At 40.6% G+C, this 23,631-nt stretch overlaps 1 protein-coding gene across 3 annotated transcripts in view; it reads right to left on the bottom strand.

Annotated features, from left to right (window-relative positions):
• Vmp1 (vacuole membrane protein 1) overlaps positions 1-23,631 on the bottom strand; it is a 105,921-nt gene that overhangs the window by 62,134 nt on the left and 20,156 nt on the right. For all 3 annotated transcript variants that reach the window (XM_052758874.1, XM_052758876.1, XM_052758875.1), the window contains exons 4-6: positions 22,256-22,346; positions 21,241-21,351; positions 3,699-3,866 (exon numbers count right to left, since the gene is read on the bottom strand). In XM_052758874.1, the coding sequence (XP_052614834.1) occupies positions 3,699-3,866; positions 21,241-21,351; positions 22,256-22,346 (370 nt within the window). The remainder of the gene's footprint in view (positions 1-3,698; positions 3,867-21,240; positions 21,352-22,255; positions 22,347-23,631) is intronic.

Raw genomic sequence — 23,631 nt, 5'->3', positions numbered from 1 at the left:
TGGTAATAGTATTATTGGTTTTCTGAGACAAGGTCTCACTCTGTAGCTCAGACAGCCTCAAACTCATGCCAATATTCCTGCCTCAGCCTCTTGTGTGCCACCATGCCTGACCTATCATCGTCTTAATAACAACCACCCTAGTGTCCATAAGAAGGGATACCTCTTTGTGGTTTGGATTTGCATTCCCCTAGTAACTGATGCTGCTGCTCACCTTCTCATATACTTATTGACCATTTATGTATCTTCTTTGGATAAACGTTTACTCAGGTACTCCTGCACAACACACTCTCATGTTTTTGAACCCATTGCACATGCCAGGCAAGTGCTCTATTACTGAGTGAAACTCCCAGTCTCTCGTTGACCTTTTTTGGGGGGGTTGGGGGAGGTGGTTTCAAGACAGGGTTTCTCTGTAGCCCTGGGTGTCCTGGAACTCACTCTGTAGACCAGGCTAGAGAGATTCACCTGCTTCTGCCTCCCAAGTGCTGGGATCAAAGACCTGCACCACTGTTGCCTGGCTTTTGTTGACCTTTTTATTTATTTTTATTTTTATTTTATTTTATTTTTATTTTTTATTTTTTTTTGGTTTTTCGAGACAGGGTTTCTCTGTGTAGCTTTGCGCCTTTTCCTGGAACTCACTTGGTAGCCCAGGCTGGCCTCGAACTCACAGAGATCCGCCTGGCTCTGCCTCCCGAGTGCTGGGATTAAAGGCGTGCGCCACCACCGCCCGGCGATTGTTGACCTTTTTAAATTCAATTTTCCTTCGACTGTTGGTGATAGGAACTCTTCAAACACTTGGATGTGTTTCAGAACTCATCACTGTGTAATCAGCAGATGCTTGCCCTGCTCTACACGTTATCTCCCAGTCTCTGCGTGGTGCCCTGTGGCACAAACGACATGTTTTTAAGTCTTTTTTCCCCTGTGCTTTTGTTATGAATTTAAGAAATCACTGCCAAATCCAGCAGCATGCAGATTTTTATTTATATTTTCTTCTAGAAGTTGGATTGTCTCGGCTCAGCTTTAGGTTTTTGATGTTTTTAAGTTAATCCCTACATAAGATATAAAGTAAAGGTTTAACTTCATCCTTTCAAATTCGGGCGTCCAGGTATGCAACAGCACTTAATGAAAAGGCTCTCTTGTAAATACCGAGGACAACAGGCACCAATTAAACAAAACAAAACAAAAACCTCGATGCTAGCTGGGGCATTGTGGCGCATGCCTTTAAACCTAGTACTCAGCAGGCAGAAACAGGCCGTTCTCTGTGAGTTCTAGGCCAGCCAAGGGCTACATAGTGAAACCTTGTGTCAACAACAACAACAACAACCCCCACAAAACCCACCAAAAGGAAAAACAAAGCCACACTTGATATGTATTTAAATTTTTATAAGACAAAAGACAGTTCTAATGAGAGAAAGAAGAAAATACCCATTAGACAAAACCCTGAACCTTGGGTAAAGCATGGTGCTGACATGGTGCTGTGAGAACACACATTCAAGGTAAAGTCTGTATTTTTCAGGAGCCAATCAGTATTTGGCAAGTAAGTTATCACCTAGGTCAATTTAGAGCACGAAGCCTGGCTGAAGAAGCACTTCGGACAGCACACACCAGAAGAAGCTGAGGAAGGCCACTATCGCCACCAGCCTCGACAGGAGCTTTCTTTTTGGAATTAGTATTAATCTAGCCACAGAAATAACTTTTTTTTTTTTTTAAAGATTTATTTATTATGTATACAGCACGTATCTCTGCAGGCCAGAAGAGGGCACCAGATCTCATTACAGATGGTTCGGAGCCATCATGTGGTTGCTGGGAATTGAACTCAGAACCTCTGGAAGGACAGTCAGTGCTCTCAACCTCTGAGCCATCTTTCCAGCCCCTGCCACATAATTAACTTTTAAAAGAAAAAAATTAAATAGGAGCCAGGTGGTGGTGGTGGTGGCGGCGGCGGCGGCGGCGGCGGCGGCGGCGGCGGCGGCGCACGCCTTTAATCCCAGCACTCGGGAAACAGAGGCAGGCAGATCTCTGTGAGTTCGAGGCCAGCCTGGTCTACAAAGTGAGTTCCAGGACAGCCAAGGCTGTTACACAGAGAAACCCTGTCTCAAAAAAAAGAAAGAAAGAAAATGTATAGGTAGCCTCTTTTCTAGCATGTGCCAAATGCCTTCTTTTTTTCTAATAATAATTTTTAATAATAATCTCCTCAAATCTATAAAACATACTAGTATAATGAATCTGTTTCCAGTGTTTATAAAGAGCAACGGGAAACATGACAACTCTTCCTGCCTTTCATAATTAACAAACTTAACATATGGCATTTCCTTTAGCACTCCTTCAAAGCAAACATAATTGCTGGCTGAGGATGTAGTTTGGTGGAAGAGCACTTGTTTTTAGCAGTGCCAGGCTCAGGGTTTGATCTGCACAACCACCAGGGGAAAAGGCCTAATACATAACTTTAAACTGTCTCTTCTACAGCTGGATAGAAGGGTTAGTGGTCAAGAGCATGTACTTCTCTCCCAGAGAATCTGGGTTCAATTCCCAGAACCTACACAGTGGCTCACAACCCAGTTCTGGAGCTCTGATGCTCTCTTTTAAACTTTGCAGGTACCAAGTACACAAGTGATATACATCGTACAAGCAGGAAAAATACTCATACACAAAAACATATACCCCAGAACCAAAAAACTTGCTTCTTCTAAGTCATGTTACCAATTACTGCTTTAATTAATTAGATTTTAATTTTAATTTAATTTTTTCATTTGTTTTTTTTTTTGAGACAGGGTTTCTCTGTATAGCCCTGGCTGTCCTAGAACTCACTCTATAGACCAGGCTGGCCTCAAACTCAGAGATTCACCTGCCTGTGTCTCCCAAGTGCTGGGATTAAAAGCGGAATTAAAAATTTCTAAAAATGTGTGTGTGCTCATGTATGCATACTCATGCGTACATGCTTGTGTGTCTGTGCATTTGGATGCCATGGTACAGGTATGGAGGTCAGAGGACAATGTATAGGAATTGGTTCTCTCCTTCTACCATACAGGTTCCAGGGACTAAACTCAAGATGTTAGGCTGGGCAGCAGACACCTTTATCCAGTGAACCACTGGCTCCTGAGATAAGATCTGTATATGATCTTTTCTATGTGCTTTTATTTCCTAAGAAACTTTGAGGAAAAGCAAACTTAAGGGGAACAGAAAATTAATGAACTAAAGAGTTAAATGATGTATGCCTTAAGAGGAACTTTAAGGAAAACACCAAGAGAGTGATTAGGACAGATGAAAACAGGATCATCACATAACTCCACAGTCTGAAATCAGCACTGCAAGGAAGCTTAGCTTACACAGAGAAATGCTGGACCTTTTCACTAACAATGCTGAAAGTGAGATAAATTCTCTAAGCACAAACACCGTGTTCATTTAATCTATTAGTGAAATACATGACTACTTTTCTTTTTTCTTTTTTTGTTTCTACAGTCTAGTCTGACAGGGAACTTGCAGTCCTTCTGCCTACGCCTCCAAAGTACCAAGATTAGCGGCATGGGCCACCACGCGCAGCTCTGTAACTACTTAAGGAGCCTTGTGCCTTGGAAGTCTGCAGCAGGTGGCTTCACCAATTCTTCACTGCCTAGGCAAGGGTAGGTCACACTCTGAAAGGTATGACACAGTGTCAAGATGCCAAGATTAGTTATAGGTAAATATGAAAATGCAGATCTTACCCACATGCAGGCCTCAATTCTAACTTTTGAGATGATACTCCACAAAGAAACGGCTCCTTCAATGCCTTCTTCATGTGGACAGATAATCTGGTCAGGATAGGGTGGCTCAGGGAAATTAACCGAATTGCATTCATAAGCAGCTAATGTAACTGAAGCTATATGTGGGCCCTAGAAAACAAAATGTAAGAAACCCCTGATGAGAAATACTAATGAAAAAGGAAATTTGATGCATGTTATTTCAACATCACGTTAATTACTATGTAATACAAGGAAAACACTGTTTTCAGGAAACAAGACTCTGCATAAACACACATTCTAAGATGCAGTTAGCAACTAGATAAAACAATTTTCCCCAATCCAGTTCTAGGCAGCCTATCTAATTTTGGGCTTGATTTATAAATTATTTACCCAAAATTACTTGTCAAATGTTATCCCTGTAAAAAAACTTTTCTTTTAGGTACAGTTTGAGAACATTACCTACCCTTTCCAGTCAGTTCCTAAAAAAAGATGAAACCGTGTAACCACTTATCAATGAGTTTTACTTTTAGAAGTTTTTTCCTACAGCAACTTTTGTGATACTTTGCTCTTTTATTTTGAAATAGTACAAATTATTAAACATAAATTAAACTATATTAATATTTAGAATGCAATGAAGTCTTATATATATACATGGATTCCTAATTGTACATGATGAGTCATCTGCATGAAAATCATCTACAGAGGGTTGGAGAGATGGCTCATCAGTTGAGGGTGGGTACCAACCACTCTTGCAGAGGACCCGACTTCAGTTCCTAGAACCCACTTTGGATTGCTTACAAATGCCTTCTAACTCCAGCTACAGGGGATGTGAGGCCCTCTCCAGTCCTCCGTAGGTACCTGCATGCATATGTGCATGCACACAATATGTGCACGCACACGAGCACACACATGTACATACATACAATTACAAACAAAATAAGTTAGAAAATCAACTGTAGGATTGGTAAAAATAGGGGCTGAGGCCGGGCGGTGGTGGCGCACGCCTTTAATCCCAGCACTCGGGAGGCAGAGGCAGGCGGATCTCTGTGAGTTCGAGGCCAGCCTGGTCTACAGCGCGAGATCCAGGAAAGGCGCAAAGCTACACAGAGAAACCCTGTCTCGAAAAACCAAAAAAAAAAAAAAAAAAATAGGGGCTGAGATAGCTCAGTGAACATGCTTGCTGTGCAGACCCAACTACATGAGTTCAATTTCCAGAACTGACATAAAAGAGTTAAGAAGAGAATTGGCTTCACGTTGTCCTCTGACCTGCCCCCCACCACGCTAATAATAAATAAAATAAATACAAGAGTTGGCAAAACTGTAAATTTCCAAGTTTCCTAAGCATAGATTGGTGGTTGTCTGCTAGTATATAATATGTAGTAGCCATTATCTGTTAAAAGAACAGATTTATAGTAGAACAGGTTTATACACACATGAAATTCTGTTACTGACCATACTGTGTGAATATTTCTGAATGTGAAGATTTTTAGTGAAGATTTTCCCACTGACTTTTCATAAATGAGTCAGACCTAAAAAAAAGTGGTCATTGTGTATCAAAGCTTTTTAAGGTCAGAGAATAAATGAATTTGTGATTTAAAAAGCCAGCTATATAAGATGTAGTGATGAAACTGAAGTATTTCAGGGGATGACAGATGGTTCAGAGGGAAAAGGCATTTGTCATCAGGCCTGATGACTTGAGTCCCAGAAACGACATGCTAGACAGAAAGAAGTGACATCACTAGTTGTCCTGACACATCCAGTGCACACTGATTCCTGTGCTTGGAAACAAATTAAAGTTTTTAAAAAGAAAATGAACTAGTAGAGAAGTCCTGTTTATTACAAAGATAGCAAATTATTTATTTAAGAATTATTTTTATTTTATGTACATGAGTGTTTTGCCTGCATGCATCTGTACATGCTTGGTACATGAGGAGGCCAGAAGAAGGAGATGGATCCCCTGGGCCTGAGGTGAAGGATGGTCATGAGGCACCATATGGGTGCTGGGAAACAAATCTGAGTCCTCTGCAAACGCACCAAGTGCTGCCAACTGTGAGGCCACTGAGCCATTTCTCCAGCCCCAACGATTTCTTTTCATTACTTTTAATATTCGTACTTGTGTGTGGGTATCAGCACAGGAATGCAGGTGCCCAGGGAGGCCAGAGGATGGGAGTGCCTGGAGCTGCATGCAGTTGCAGACCGCTGTGTGCCTGCCACCTGATGTGGATGCTGGGAGCCCAACTCTGCAAGAACGGTCAGCACTCTCAACTCAGCCTCTCTCCAACCACTCCTCTCCATGTTTGTTTACTTACTTGCTAGTTTTTCATACATTTGTTTTTAAGATGTTTAAAATTTATTTGACCTTCTTACTTTTTAGTCTTTCCTTCTTTTTTTCCTTGGATTTTAATTCTTGGGAATTCTTATATAACAATATTCAAAATTTAAAATATTGATGGTTTAAAAAGAATATATTATTTGTTTGTCTTGTTTTTTGAAGACAGTATCTTATTATGTAGCCCTGGCTGTCCGGGAACTCATTATGTAGACCAGGCTGGCCTCAAACTCACAGATATTCACTTGCCTCAGCCTTCCAGGTGCTAGGATTAAAGGCGTGCACCATCACCCCTGGCTAAAAAAGAATATTTTTATTTTGCCCCTTTCTTTTAAAAATTTATTTATTCTTATGAATACAATATTTAGATTATATTAATACCGCTAAAGTCCTTTCAGGTACCCTCAATCAGGTTTTAAAAAAATTATGTTTAACCATGACAACTAAAACTTGTTTTTTTTTTTAAATATTATATGTAGAAAATAGATTTCACAGTTGGGAAAAAAATTATTTTCTGATTCTACCAAAAAGAAAACAAATATAAAAAAAATCTTGAATTACAAGTTTAGATAGTCTTAATAACTCCAGAGTAACAATACAATGACATCTAGCAAATCCAATGTACAAACAATAACTACAATCAGGCATAGTGGGTGGGAAGCAGAGGGAGGCAGACCTCTGAGTTTGCACCCGGAGTTCTAGGCCAGAACTCCCAGAATACATAGCGAGATCTAGTTTCAGAAACAAAAACCACACTTTTTTCTTTCTTTTTTTGTTTTTTCAAGACAGGATTTCTCTGTGCAATTCTGGTTGTTCTGGAACTTGCTCTGTAGGCCAGGCTGGCCTCAAACTCAGAGATCTGACAGCCTCTGCCTCTTGAGTGCAAGTGCTGGGATTAAAGGCATGTGTCAACACTGCCTGGCCAAAAACAACGCTCTTAACATGAGAAAACAGAGATATATGATGGCAGTAATTAAAAGAAAGAAAATGCAAGAGTTGATTGTTCTTTTTCCTCTGGCTACAAATACAGCTGGACTCTTTTTGAAAAAAGGAGATGGGTGTGCTAGTGTAAATCTGAAAATAAGGTAACAATGGTTTGGAAGTGGTCCAGTTGGTCGGTGGAACCTTGCCTGGCAAGTCTAAATTCCTTTGAATTCCAATCCCTGGGGTGTCTATGTGAGTGTGACAGACTTCTGTGATATAAGAGCAACAAAAACTACTCTTTTATTCCAAAATATAGATTAAAATACAAATTAAATATATTATTTTATAAAATAAACTTTCTGATATAGTTTTAATTTCAGTAATTCTAAAAGAGTGAATTCTCACCAATTTCATAATTTTCCTTAGGATGACGGTTCCAGCCTAGGGTGTGGCAAAGTTGCTTGAGGCCTGCCTAGCATGCCCAAGGCCCAAGCTCCATCTCAGAGCACAGTGGGGCGGTGACTCCCACGACTGCAACCCAGCACTCAGAGGTGCAGGCAAGCAGACAGGAGGTTTGTTTCCCCAGCTACAAGCAAGATCTGCAACAACCTAGCCAGGCCCAGTCTACATATGGAGTTTCAGACCAGCTAGGGTCATACAGTGAGAGCCTTTTTGTTCATTCATTCAAAAGTGGTACATACTTCCCATAGCCACACCATTAAGTCATGATTACTCAGCTTGAAGGCAGATGTGGTGGTTTCTAGACAAAATGAAAGCTAACAGGCTTGGCTAACAACTCAATTCTACCTTTTGTTCATTTTCACAAGTCTATGTGTAGCCTACACCTTGAAATTTTAGGTTGGACTGTATTTACTGATAGAAAACCTTATAGTTCTTTTCAGCTTTATAGCTGAATTGTTCCTAATGTAACAAACTGAAGTTTACAGCAAACAAACAACAACAACTGTGTTTGGAATACAGTCATTTAGAAAATCACATACATTCAAGTCACTTATGTTCTCTTTCTAGTGCTGGGACTGAACCCGTGGCCGCACACGAGATGCAGGTGCTCTGGAACTCATCTATCTAGAACCCCCTAGAAGGCCAAACCATCTTTTAAGCATAATTTCTAAAATGTGCAGGCCTCGAGAGAGAGGAAACTGCAGTTGGCATGTAAAATAAATGAAAAAAATGTTATTTAAATAAAATAAAGGAAAAACAAGTGGAGGTCTCACCAATGTAATATATGAAAGTCGTACTTTAGCTGTATCAAAGAAAGAAGTGAGCCAGGCTAGAAACTGAAGCACAGAAGAGGATTAATGGCTATTGCCAGGATAAACCACCACACAGGTCAACAGAGAGTCCCCACACTGAAGGGTGGGGAAGGAAAGCAGAGAGGAGAGACAGCTCAGTGGCCGAGGGGATAACCCATCAGTATAATACACATCTGGGAGATAATGGGTTTCAGAAAAACACTCAAAGAAATAGTGTCCAAATAGTTTACAGATTTTATGAAAAAAAAATCAACCTGTGAAAGCAAAGATCTAGGGAAAAAACAAACGTTAGTGAGAATCCATTAGAAAACAAAACAAACCGCTGGAAAGAAAAGCATTATAGTCAGAGTGGCAAGGCTTAACCACAGGAAAAACCTTCACGATCAAGAGGGACCAAAAACACCACCATCCAGAGAGAAGACAGAGTCAGACCAACAATCAAAATAACGGGGACAAAAGACAAGAGAATTTACTTTTGTAAAATGCTAAAAGAATGAAGGAAAATAGATGTAAAAATACACTTCAAAAATAATATGAAATCTGAAGACCATCGGCAATACAGATGTTCCTCTTTCAGGAGATAAGCAGTTGTTTAAAGTGAAGCCCGGGCTGGGAGCACAGCTCAGCTTACAGCACTTGCTCTCATGTTTGAACTCCCAGGCTGAATGTCTAACACCAAGGAGAAAATAAAATGTACACTTACAGCATCCTACTCGGGGTGGGGGCCGTGACCTCTGTAGAGGTAAAATGAAGACAAGAAAAGCATAAGAGAAGGAAATGGAGAGCACCGCTCAGGCTGTCACATCACACACACCTGACGATTCACCTTCTGAAGTTTAAGGTACATCTCCTGCTACAAACCTCACAGCAACCACCACAAGTTCCTTTAAAAACACGGCAAGTAAGCCAATAAGGAGGATACTAACCAAGGTCAAGGGAGCAAGTGGGGAGGAAGACAGACTGAACTCAGGGTCCTGCACCAGTTCATTCAACCAGCGTGAGAACTACGTTAGCTAGAGATAGACCAAACACACAAGTGAAAAGGCAGAGCTGTGAGCCTTGATTAGTAATACAAGCAGTTACAGACATTTGAGGGCTGGAGGGATGGCTCAGAATTAACAACAATGGAGGCTCTTCCAGAGGACCGAGGCTTGACTCCCAGCACCCCACGGCAGCTCGTGACTGTCCACAATTCCAGTTCCAGGAGATCTGACATCATCTTACCTCCTAAGGAAGCAGATGCACACACATGGTGCAGACACATACGTGCAGTGAAACGCTCATACACATAAAATAAAATTTTAAAAAATCTTTAAAAAACTATACAGTTATAAATGGGAGCTGAGTCAAGTAAAACGAAAGGGTCAGCATAGACAAAATACCTAAACACAATCATAAAAGATGAAGTGGCTATATTAATATCAGACAGACTTACGAACAGAATAAGGAACATTTCATAATGGTAAGAGTTAATTTTTAGGAAGCTAAAGAAATTTTAACATGTATATATTCATAACAGTGGCAAACACAAAAAGGAACACTTGACAACTGAACAGAAAAATAAACAGCTTCCTGACTACAGTGGAATTTTCTTTCTTTTCTTTTTTGGGGGTTGGGATTAACAGACTTGGCTTTGACAATGTCACCATAGCCCAGGCCGCCCCTGAACTCCTGAGCTTCCTATTCTCCCTTGCAAACGCTATTATTACAGGTGTCCATCACTACACTTAGGCTATCAGTGAAAATTTCAACACCAATGTGCTGGCTAGTTTTATGTCAACTTGACACAAGCTAGTGTCATTGTGGAAGAGGGCACCTCAACTGAAAAAATGCTTCTGCAAGACTGGCCTTTGGGCAAGCCTGTGGTATATTTTCTTGATTGATGATTGACACGGGAGGACCCGGCTCTCCATGGTGTCACTCCTTGGCTGTGGTCCTGGGTGCTGTAAGAAAGCAGGCTGAGCAAGCCAGGAGGAGCCAGCCAGCAAGCGCTCCTCTCCGGCTGCTGCATCAGTTCCTGCCTCCAGGCTCCCTCCTGCAATGGAGCATCATCTAAGAATTGTAAGCTGAACTAAACCCTTCCCTCCCCATGGTGTTTTATCACAGCAAGAGAAGCCCTAACTAAGACACTCACATTTCATTCATTGATAGGGTAAGTAAAATAAAAAGTCAATGGACACAGGAGATTTGAGCAACAAAGATGACAGAACAAGGTCAGTACAGGGGAAAGTGACAAATGAAGAGTTTAAGTTGTTGGTTTTTTTGTTTTTCCAAATTCAGTATAATCTTTCTAATCCAACAAAAAAGTTTAGCTATGTGGGACACTGGACATCTGGTTTTGTTTCATTTTGAAATTCCATATCTAGTCTCATAAATTGTATTTATTACACAATATTTCCTGAGGTTTGACTAATGGAATAATTCTGCTTTGTTCAGGATAATACACATAGAACTTGTTTAGGAAAGTCTGTTGGGGTGAGAATACAAAGTTAGATCAGAAGGTAGGATTTCTAACAGGAGTGGACATAAATATTTGTCTGTGAAAAAAGCTATTTTAAGTTTCCTAGGGATTTTGTTATTTTTGCAGCTACAGCTCAGGCTGACCTCAAATGGCAGATTCTCCTGCCTCAGCCTCTCAACTTCTAAGATTACAGGCATATGCCACCATTTCAGACTCAATTCTTTTTATACAAATTTTAAAGTTACATTCTTATAATTTATATTCTTTCCAGAGTAACGTACAATAAAAACCTTCCAAATCAGACAATTCTGTGGGATCTCTTTTTACTCTAACTTTAGTAATGGTTATGTACTGTTAGTTCTAAATTAAAATCAGAAAAAAATCTTAAGCCTTCATTTTTGTTATTTAGAGACAAGTTTTCACTGTGTAGCCCAGCCTGGTATTCACTAGTGAGATTAGGATGGGTGCCACCACATCCCAAAGAATACAGAATTAAAAACATGAGGCTTTAATTTTTAAAAGCTTACATTCATTTAATGGATGGGTGAGGAGTGCATGTGTGGAGGCAGAGGCCAACTGGTGGGCGGTGCTTTGCTTCCTCCATGTGGTCTTGAGGCTGGAGCTCAGATGGTCAGGCTTGGTGGACACCTTTCCCTGCTGAGCCACCGAGATGGCTCAAAAACATTTTTCTAGACGTGATTATTTTTGAGATTATGTCAAACAAAACAACCCCAATCTGGTGGTAAAGAGAAATTTTAAATTGTGCCTGCTAATTATGAAGTATCTATGTAAGTCCAGAGAAAGACCTCTTGATGTCACAAACACAAATTAGGGTCTTTATAAGGAGGTATGAATATATTTTAACTTCAATCAGTAAAAATGTTCTAATTGTAAAATGATGAAATAGTATGTGTATTTCTACTTTATTTCAAACAAACAAACAAACAAACCATTTTCTGGGTTTTGAAAATTTCAAGTTCTTTGTAAGTACACTACAGCAGGTCATAACTTATTACAATTAAACTTATCCCTTTGGCATGGAAGGAACTGAGAAGGCCATATTCTTACTAAGGTTTCATTAAACAGAATATGTAACCCTGGAAACCAGAGAGCTGGAGATATCTTTGCGTTTACTTTTAGGGCTGTCTATCTTTTAAAAAATGAAATTTAAAATGGTTACATTAATTAGGAGCTGATTTAGTCAAGCCTCTTTGTATGATGAAGTGTGTGTGGGTAAGTATTCCTAAGAAGACAAGTTAACACTCAGACACTCGAGGTAGCTGTCTTAGAACAGATAATACATTCCTAAAGAGTGGCGTCGCTCCCTAACATCTGTAAAGTCAATTCATAGCTGAATCTATCATCTACATACAGAAGTCAAGGAGATCCCAAAGGCAAAATTTCCAGTCAGTTTTGTCTGGAAAACTCAGGGCAAAGGTAATAAAATTGAGTCCTGTGCTGATTCACTGGGAAAACATGTATTTGCCTCACTTGTTCACTAAAGAAGAAGAAGACCGTGGCCGGCCTGGAATGTGATTCATTAGGGATATCTGGGAGATTAATAAATGCAAGGAGATGACAAATGGTCTTTCGCATGACTTGCAACCTTTTCTTTCTTTTTTTAAAGTTTGACTTTTAGGGAACTTTAGAAGCCCTTTCTACACAGGAATTCTACTCCCCCAAAGTTAAAACCCATTGCTTTTCTCATCAGTCAGAAACAACTTACTTAAAGTTATGATCTACAGCAAGTAATTCAAGGTAGAATATAGAACTAACTTCAAGTAGATGCCAAAAAGCTGACCTGCTCTTTTTTTTTCTCTTTTTTAATTTTGATTTTATGTGTTTGGGCATTTTGTCTGCATGTACGTCTGTGCCCAAAGAGGCCAGAAGAGGGTATCAGATCTCCTGGGACTGGAATTACAGGGGATTGAGAGCTAGCTGCCATGTGGGTGCTGAGCCTCTGGAAGAGCATCTTTTTAACCACCGAGCCATCTCTCCAGCCCCTAGACCTATTCTTAGATTCTTTTGGTCAAGTCTCAAGCCAGGCCCCAGTTCTTCTCTATAAAATACATATGGTATCTCTAAACACAATAACCTGGGCATTACCTAATGTGAGTGGCAGGTCTTTATATCTGTTTGTAATTTAACAAGTTATAATTAGAATTCTGTTTTATCTTCCTAATATAACAAAATGTTTAAAAAATATAACAATGGCTGTGCTACCGAGGGCAAAAATATATAATTATATTTTAAAAGTCTAAGTACATAGTTGCTACCTACAACAAAAGAAGTGTTTATTATAATATTAGCTCACGAACCTTTTGAAAGCTATTGATTATAACAGATTAGTACACATACAGGAAGACTTCATGTCTCTCCTGTAAAACCAGGTAACTCATGGGCGAGGCACCTCCTTAGTGCAGCAGGCAGCAGGTCAGTCTCATAATCCAAGAAACTTCAAACTGGTTTAAAGTTTACAAATAATTGTCTAGCATTAAGTACAGTGTGATGTTTTATATACAACATTTACACACTGTATACTGATAAACTCAAGATTTTTAGTGGATCCATCACCTCAAATATTTATCACTAAACCTAACTGAGAGGCAGGCATGGTGGCACATGCTTTTAATCTCAGCACTCAGTTGACTGAGGTAGGCAATCTCTGCGAATTAGATACCAGCCTAGTGAACCCCTGGACAGCCAATGCTAAATAGTGAGACCATTCCTCAGAACCACCAAAAAAATAAAGAAACAAAAACCAAAAATAAAAGAAAACAACAACAAAAATTTAACTGACTTTTTTCTTTCTTTTGGTGAGGTACTGGGGTTTGAATTTGGGCCCTTGAGCATGCTAACTATATGCTGCTACACATTCTTCCACTGAGCTTCATCCCTAACCTCTTCTAAGCAAATTTTGATCATAAGTTGACTTAAGGATTCAGACTAAATGGACTACATATTTATGTAGAGCTGTTAAAAGAAAAAGTTAGTGCAAGTTGTTTAACCCACTCTTTGAAGCACGCATACAAACAGTGACTTAAGGGCAGGAAGCTATCCAGTCTGAATAAACCCCTCTGTCCTGGAGACCTAGGTTTCTGCTTTTGATGTGGTGACGCTCGTGAGAGTTAGCACATGAGTCACTCCTTGGGGAAAGACAGGGAGGAGAGCTATCGTGCCCTTCCCCATCAAACAAAAGCAAACAGGCATTTTTTTTCTGAAAAGGGCTGCTAATCTTCCAGGAAGAGCTCTGACTCAGAGTGTTCAGGACCACAGTCACTGTACTTATAGAAGTCGGTATTGAGTGACACCAGAATCCAATGTGGGGGGATTTCTTCCTTCTCTGTGTTGAAGGTAGTCACCGGAAGTAGAAATGATAGTGAAGAAGACGGCTACCGGTTTGGCTTTGAATCATCCTGTCATGGCATTAAACAATACAGCATTTCACTAACTGAAACTACCTCCCCACATCCTTTTGCTCCATATCAGTGATGTTCCCCAAATACTTATTTTTAGCAATAAGGAATCAAGAGTCAAAGGGTACCAGAAACATCTGTACCTAAGGAAACAGTCTTAAGGCAGCAGACTGCTATTAGACACTGTGCACGGAAGGAAACACAGTGTCATCCACAGCAATGTCTGCACATGAGAAAACAACATGCCAGACTTCTCAAAGGTACAATTTCTGCCGCAATTTAAAACAGCCCAAACATAAAAATAAAACAGGCATCTGGACAGCAAATATTTCACATCTTTCTTGCATTTAATTTCTACCAGAGGTTTTGTTGAAATGCTAATATTAAGAAAATGTCTCAGCCGGGCGGTGGTGGCGCACGCCTTTAATCCCAGCACTCGGGAGGCAGAGGCAGGCGGATCTCTGTGAGTTCGAGGCCAGCCTGGGCTACCAAGTGAGTCCCAGGAAAGGCGCAAAGCTACAGAGAAACCCTGCCTCAAAAAACCAAAAAAAAAAAAAGAAAATGTCTCAGGGCTGGAGAGATGGCTCAGAGGTTAAGAACACTGGCTGTTCTTTCAGAGGTCCTGAGTTCAATTCCCAGCAACCACATGGTGGCTCACAACCATCTATAATGAGATCTGATGCCTTCTTCTGGCCTGCAGACATACATACAGGCACATCACTGTATATACATAATGAATAAATAAATCTTAAAAAAAAAAAAGAAAGAAAATGTCTCTTAAGTAGACATTTTCAAAGGACAGTACCTTATGGTTATTTCTAATAAAACTTGGTCAATTTTATAATATAATCCAATTGTTCCAAATTTTTCTTTCACACTGCTTTTAGAAGGGAGAATGCTAATACTTTAAGCACATAGTATTTTCCTACTTTGATACCCAAATGTTAAAAAAAGCCAACAAGTGACTTATGTTAAAGAACATTTGTCTGTAAAGCTAACATCCCTTCAGGTAAAGTACTGCTTCTTACAGGCACAGTGGGTGTGAAATGGGGCTTTGTAAAGTCTTTCCGCAGGAAACTGCTCCACCTGGTGTCATAAACTGTCCATACAGCACATAACACAGGACTAAATTTTAGCCAACGGAATTATTATGGTTTTTGCTATAATTACAGTTTTTGCTAGTTGAGAGATAGGGGCTCATGTAGGTTAGTCGACTCCAGAACTTCCTATGTAGCTGAGGATGGCCTTCAACTCCTTATCTTGCCTTCAATGTGCTGAGATTAATAGGTGTGTGCCACCACACTCAGTTTATTTAAATGTAAGACTTTAAAAATCATTAACGGCAAACAATGGACTCTATAATCATTTTCTTGCCCCATAATTTAATTCATACATACCTATATATAAAAGAGTGTGACTGAGATACATTTGCTTAAATGAGTGGCTGTATTGGCCATTAGAAATTCTAAGGAGGTAAATCAGATTACCGGAACCCAAGCTTCTTTTCACATGTGATCCTTTAGAATTTAAAAGTTCACAGGGGTCTGTCCTTGGTTGGTCACTTCTCTGTGCATCCCCCTCTCCCACCCCCACTCCCCACCAAGACAAGGTTTCTGTGTAGCCCTGGCTGTCCTGGAACTCACTCTATAGACCAGGCTGGCCTCAAACTCAGAGTGCTGGGATTAAAGTGACCTCTGCCTCCAGAGTGCTGGGATTAAAGTTGCGCACCACCACCCAGCATGCATTTTCTCTTTTTATTTTTGAGACAAAGATTCATTAAGCAGACAAGGTTGCTAAGAATAGCTAAGGGTTGGGGGCTGGAGAGATGGCTTGGTGGTTAAGAGCACTGGCTGCTCTTCCAGAGGACCCAGGTTCAATTCCTGGTACCCTACCCATATGGTAGCTCACAACTGTCTGTAACTCCGGCTCCAGGATCCGATGCCCTCATGCGGACAAACATGAAGGCAAAACACCAGTGCACATAAAATAAAGCCGGTATTAAAAAAAGAAGAGCTAAGGGTGGACTATGGATGCAGTCAGTAGTAGATCATCTGGCAAGCATGGTCAAGGCCATTGGTTTGATCCCTAGCACTTCAAAGGGAAAAAACTAGCTAAAGCACATAAACTGAAAATGACTGCTTGCTTTAAAAAACAAATCGAGAAGCCAGCCATCACTCAGTGTTGGCAAAAAAACAGCTGATGCACAAGCCTTGAGTTTGATTCACTGAACTCATGTAAAAAGCCGACACAACGGTGTGCATTTATAATCCCAGCACTCTCATGGTGAATGGGAGGTGGAGGTGGAGGAAGAATTTGCTGGAAGCTCAAATATGCAGTACAGCCACAGAAACAACAAAACCCTGCCTCATAGCCGGGCGGTGGTGGTACATGTCTTTAATCCCAGCACTTGGGAGGCAGGAGGATCTCTGTGAGTTCAAGGCCAGTCTGGTCTACAGAGCGAGTTCTAAGACAGCCAGGGCTACACAGAAAAACCTTCTCTTAAAAAAAAGAAAAAAAAAAACCAAACTAAAACAAAACAGAACAGCTACAAAACAAACAACAACAATAAAAGCAAAAAAACCTGCCTCAAAAAATCATGTAAAATGAGAGAAGAGACTCCTAGAAAATTGTCCTCTGACCTTCACATATGCACTGTGACATGCAAATCCTAGTGGTCTTTGGTGTTTCTCTTTTTCTTATACTTTCAAAAACGAAAACAAATACCCTGAAGCATTATAGTAATATTAACAATAATAGCTGCAATAATTTCCTGAATAGTTTTATGTACTAGACATCATGCTTGAAAAACATTTGCCATTTAATCCTCAAAACAATCATATATCATTATCACCTTCATTTGCAGTTGAGTAAGCTGGGGTTTAAAAGTTAAGCAATCTGCCAACAATCACATAGCTAATACTGGAGTAGACAGTCAGACCAAGCTACTGGATTGTTTGTCGTAATCAGAACTTCTGCATATTCCTGACTATTAATGGATGGAAAACCACATGAGGTAGTGAACACCTGTAATCTCAGTATTCCGGAAGCTGTGATAGGAAGGATGCTATGAGTTCAAGATCAGCCCAGGATATATAGCCGTGGGAATTAATTCCTATATATAAATGGTAAGTCAATGGGGAAAAAGGCTAGCTCAAAAGTGCTGTGTTGAGGACTGTGGAAAACTATAGGAAAAAGTGATATTTTAACCCTTATGCAATCACTGATCCTTTAAAAACTGTTTAGATTTATTTTGTGTGTATTCGTGTCTTGCTTGCATACATAGCTACAACACCATGTGCTTGCCTGGTACTCAGGTCAGAAGAAGGCATTGGATCCCCTAGAACTAGAGTTACACACAGCCCCATTCACTAGTTCTATGTAAGTAAAATGTATACACATGAATATAGATAAATAATAAATCATGTCTCCAAACTAAGAGAGTCACTTGATGGTTTGGGCTTTGGGTAAGGTTTGCTCTATTGGCAAACACATAAGGGTATGACTGTGTTAGTGAAGAACACTTAGGGCCAGGGGATATAATGCCCTCTGGTGGCTTCCACTCTTCTCTTTTTAAAAGGATCTTAAGAGTTACTGTATTTTACATGTATGGATGCTTTTCATGTGTGTATAGATGTGTGAGATGTGAGAGCCTAATGCCTGTGGAAGCCAGCAGAGGGCATTATATCCCCTAGTTATAAGTGTTCTTAACTGCTTCATTTCTCCAGGCTCCTAGAAGAATGATTTCAAACCACTTATGGATGACAGTCTTTGGAGAATGTGAAGACTGTAGGCTTTTCTCACCAAGAAAAAGAAAAACAAGCTTATTCTCCCAGACACACAAGCACAGTACTTAGGAAATTTATAATAAGCCTTCTGAAGCCAATTCACTGGCAATTCAATGAAGAGAACAAGTGACCAAATCTGGTGTCCCTACTAACCGTCCATCCTACTAAGCACCGAGCCACAGGGAGGACATGTATTTGCTTTCCCTTAACCACTACTCTTACACGAACAGCAACTATCTGTGCTCAAAGAATGATGAGGGTTCCAATCCACCCCAATTTCAAGTTATAATCTTTCAATTAAATTTAAAAAATAAGGAAATCATTCATTAACTGAAACATATGACTTCATTTTAAGATCTAATCTTTTTAGTCTTTTAAGTGACCATTTAGTATACATTCAATCACAATTAACAAAGTATAACTCCAAAAAGGCAACTTCCACTGTGGAAAACAGTGGATATGAAGTACAAAGCACTTTCATATTACTTTTAAGCCATGATTTTTAGTAGACAGGACAATGATAAATAATGAATTTAATCTTTAGTTTTTATTTTTTTATTTTTTGTTTTTATTTTTATTTTTAATTTTTTGGTTTTTCGAGACAGGGTTTCTCTGTGTAGCTTTGTGCCTTTCCTGGAACTCACTCTGTAGCCCAGGCTGGCCTTGAACTCAGAGATCTGCCTGGCTCTGCCTCCTGAGTGCTGGGATTAAAGGCGTGCACCAACCGGCAAATTTTAGTCTTTAAAACTGGATTCTTAACCACTATTTCACTACAAAGCCTGCCCCAAAGGCTGTGTTTCTGACAAGACTAGTTTCCTAACATGGTTCCTTGGCCTCTAGCCTGAGGGTTGTACGAGTGTAAGGTGGAGCAGTCTACTTCACCCTCACAAAAAAGACAGAGTGTCAATGTCATCACATCTAAGTGAGGGCTACATAAAGGCTCATACAAGAAAGATAGGTAAGCAGGACTTCCCAAACACAATTATATCCCCAGATAAAAACAAACTAACTGGGCACAGCATGGTGGTGACTGCCTTTAATCTCAGCACTCAGGAGGCAGAGGCAGGATGATTTCTTGTGGGTTCAAGGCCAGCCTGGTCTACATAGTAAGTTCCAGGACAGCCAGGGCTACATAGTGAGACCTTGTCTCCAAAACAAAACAAAACAAACAACCAACCAACCAACCAACAACAAATAGAGATTCTATGTGTAGAAGGCTCAGAGGTCCTTGCCCTCACATCTGTGAGAACCAAAGAATGTTAAACATGCAGGGTTGTCTCTTCAAAGGCAAAGATTACACCTGTTTTCAGAGCAGAGGTGGTAAACAGCCTGGTGACCTTTGTACTGCAGGGCCCAGACCACACCAGATCCTCCCCAGACCCTCATTAAGACCGTTTTCCTAGATCAATCCATAGAACCTATCTTTATGGAAGATGTCACATGTACTTTACAAAGTTTCCACATGGGACTGAGTTAATTATCATCAGGAAATTTTTTCACCAAACTATGCTGTGCTTAAATATGCCTAAAAGAAACTACTCTACTTGGGGTCAGATTCCTGAAGTTTGAACCAACACTGCCTACTAATTTGTGTTAAACGGAAGTTTAACTCATGTGGATCGACACTTTGTTGGCCATGGTGGTCACAGAGACCACCTGCAATTATGGTAATCATTTGTTCCAAATCATGAAAGAGAGGGTAAATTTTAAAAAATTTGCCTAGTGGTGATAAGTTCCAAGACAGCCAAGGCTACACAAAGAAACCCTGTCTTGAAAAACCAACCACCCAACTAAACAAACCAACCAACCAACCAACCAAACTTGAGAAAATGGGGGACTAGAGAGATGGCTCATCGATTAAGAGCAAGTACTGTTTTGTCATCGTCGTTGTCCCCCCCCCTCCCCCGCCCCAAAGGGTTTCTCTGGGTAGCTTTGGAGCCTGTCCTGGAACTTGATATGTAGACCAGGTTGGCCATGAACACACAGAGATCCACCTGCCTCTGCCTCCCTAGTGCTGGGATTAAAGGCGTGCGCCACCAGCAGCTGTTGCAACTGCTATTCTTGAAGAGGACCCGGCTCAGTTCTTAGCACTCACATATGAGTTCACCACCATGGGTTACTACACTTCCTCCACAGGCACCAGACAAACACACGATGCAGATATGCACACAGCCAAAACACTAAGATACATTAGAAACTAAAGCTGAGAAAATTCTAACCACATTCCATGAAACTGGCACACTGATCAAGGGTAGAAGTGCTCCCTCATGGAAACAAAGATTTTACTTTTCACTTACATTGATTCTATAATAAACTTTGCGACTTTTTTATTATTATAATGTGGGTCTGTGTGGATTAGTATGTGTGCACTATGGCACATGTGTGAATGTCAGAGAATAACCTGTGGGAAAAGTCAGTTTTCTCCTTCAACCATCTGGGTCCCAGGGATAGACTCAGGTTCTCAGGCTTGAACTGGGCCATCTGGGTGGCTCTGTTTGCTTGTACGCTTCTAAATCTTTTACTGAATACCTGGATCAGAGGAAATGGAATAGTAATGCCTTCACATGAAGACATTTCACAGTTTATTAATGTTTGTAATGCATATACAATAAGAAAATTTCCTTGCTTCAAATTTGCTTTTTTTGTTTTCTTTTTCTGAGACAGGGTTTCTCTGTAGCTTTGGAGCCTATCCTGGAAGTCGATCTGTAGACCAGGTTGGCCTCGAACTCACAGAGTTCCGCCTGCCTCTGCCTCCCGAGTTCTGGGATTAAAAGCATGTGCTGCCACCACCCGGCCCAAATTTGCTTTTAAAAAAAAATCCAGGGAGCTGGGCACGGTGGCACACACCTTTAATCCTAGCAGAGGCAGAGGAAGGCAGATCTCTCAGTTTGAGGCCAGCATGGTCTACAGAGTGAGTTCCAGGACAGCCAGGGCTACACAGAGAGACCCTGTCTGGAAAAACCAACAAATGGCTATGTCTTTGGGGGTTGTGGGTGTGCATGAGTGCTATGGTGCCGTGTGGAGATCAGAGGACAATGTCAGAATCATTACTTCAAAATCTAAAACTGAAAAAAATTTCCTGGTTGAACTAATGAAGTAAGCAACCATATTTGCTTAACTGTTTTTCCCTTTTCTCCTTTTAGTTCTTCAGCTCCAAAGGAAACGCAGAGCTTAACAAGAAGCTGAACTTCAGGCCCTGGTTTTAGGATCCCAACACTTAGAAGGCACTGAAGCAATTAACTACAGATTTTAGGATTGCAGCTTCTGAAGGAAAAGCACCAATAAAGACAGAAGAATCTCCTCTGTTCTTGCAAGTTGAAAGAAGTCTTTCTTACCAGATAAAGCAGGAAGGTGTGCAATCCTGTTCCAAGTCCAACAGAGGACAAAATCCCCAAGCCTATCCAGTAGGCATACAAAAGAAACTGCTTCTCTATCCGCTGCACATACTGAAAAGAAAAGGGACAAGGTATAAACCGGAACACTCTGCCCAGGAACGTACCTTAGTAACTACCACCCACTGACCAGCCAGCTCAGCAAGCTGAGGAGCTAAGAAACATGAAGACAAAAAAATTCCTCAAAGAGGTCTCACACTGTTAGTGTACTATAGCAGAGAGGACACAAATCAAACCGCTTCCCCCCAAAAAACAAAAACCCCAAACAAAACAAAAACACAACTCATTCAAGCAGAATAAGTTGGCACTGGAGAAAAACAAAAAACAAACTACTATTATGGTAATCATTATTTTTTTCTTTTTCATTTCTTGAGGCAGGATAGCATACTGTAGTCCAGCCTGCTGGTACTTTCTATGTAGACCAGGTTAGCCTTGAACTTCAGTTGATCCTCCTTCTTCTACTTGCTAGATGGTGTGATTATACAAGTGTGCTACCATGCCCAGTCTAATATAGTGATGCTAAGAATCAACATTTTAAAATCAGTTAAAAATTACAAACTTTAAGAAAACACGAGACAGTGTTAAAGGGACTGTTGCAATAGCTGTGAAGAGAAAACTTTAGGAGCACACAAAACACAGTAGTAAAGGAAGGGGCCAACGAGCTAGGGGTGGTAGCACACACCTTTAATCCCAGTACTTGGGAGGCAGAGAGAGACTGATCTTTTATAGTAAAGAGGAATCCTAACTACTAAAATAATGTTGAGTAACTACTGAACAGTGTTCGGGTATTTTTAGTGTATGGAATAAGACATTAAGATACCCAGTTATCAGATAAAATTGAAATCAGAAAAGCATGCTTACAAGTGTAGAGGGTATAAACTCTGAGACTTACCTGCGTCCATGCTGAAATGTCACGTGAGTACCGAGTGCCGAGGAGCAGAGTTACTCTGTATCTTACCTGTTGGTGTGCTCCTTCCACATAATACGTAGCGATAAGCACAGCAAGCAGCAGGAAAGACGACACCACAATGCTCTGACGATGCCACAATCTTAAAAACAAAAACAATCTCCCATTTATGCTGCAATTTTCAGAAACAGCCTTTGGGATGTAAAAAGGAGTCAGTCACGAACCTGAATTATCAAGTAGCCTTACCACAGCCATCTCTGAGTCCAAAGCCTGACCTTGTCCACACCCCACCTTTTAATCTGGAGAGGTATTACAGTGCAATCCAAGAGCACAGGCTTCAAAGCCCCTTCCTGAGTAGGCCACTCACTGCTGCTCTGTGAGCAGGACACGTAACCTTTCTGATTTTGGTTTTTGCTTTTTTTTTTTGTTTGTTTTGTTTTGTTTTTTCGAGACAGGGTTTCTCTGTGTAGCTTTGCGCCTTTCCTGGGACTCACTTGGTAGCCCAGGCTGGCCTCGAACTCACAGAGATCCGCCTGGCTCTGCCTCCCGAGTGCTGGGATTAAAGGCGTGCGCCACAACCGCCCGGCTGGTTTTTGCTTTTAAAATCATAATAATTATATATTTGTTTTTTCTTCTTCGTAGACCTCCTACAGGATCAAATGAGCTAAAAATTGTTACAAATGTTTTATATATATATATATATATATTTTTTTTTTCTTTCAAGACAGGGTTTGTCTGTGTAACAGCCCTGGCTGTCCTGGAACTCGCTCTGTAGACCAGGCTGGCCTCAAACTCACAGAGATTCACCTGCCTCTACCTCCCAAGTGCCAGGATTAAAGGCAAGCACCACCACTGCCCAACATGTTTTATAATTTTTAAGTACAACAAAATGTAAGATAACAGTACAGATAATTTAGAAGAACAAGAAAATAATAGGGTAAGAAAGTTCAACTTGCTCTCTTGGATCTCTCAAACAGCTAAAACACAGACAGGACACACTTTACAGCAGCGTTCTTTTTCACTGGCTATCAGTTAAGCACCACATGCATCTTGAACCTGCTGCAGGTCCATCTTGGTGTATCTACTGCACACAGGCCTGATTTATTTTCAATATAAAACCAGAAGAAAAAACCAGTATCTTTTTAATGTTTTCCCTTGCAAGACCCAACATGAAAGAGTAGTCAACTGTAATAACCTGTCAAGTAAATGAGGTCATTTTTCTTCAAACCAAACATCCCCATCTACTGCTCTTCCTTTTGGGGCAGGGTGATGGTGAGAAGGCAGTCTTTATGTATCCCAGCTGATCTTGAACTATATAACAAAGGATGACCTTGAAAACCTGGTTGGTGTCTGGTGTTGGCTTTGTGAGTGGGAGACAAGTACTCTGAATAAGCTACATCCCCCTTCCCCAAGTCTAACTCTTTTTA

This window comes from Peromyscus californicus, unplaced genomic scaffold (assembly GCF_007827085.1).
Source record: "Peromyscus californicus insignis strain IS unplaced genomic scaffold, ASM782708v3 Scaffold_3__1_contigs__length_106647218, whole genome shotgun sequence".
Lineage (NCBI taxonomy): Eukaryota > Metazoa > Chordata > Mammalia > Rodentia > Cricetidae > Peromyscus > Peromyscus californicus.
This window is presented reverse-complemented; position numbering and strand designations above follow the sequence as displayed.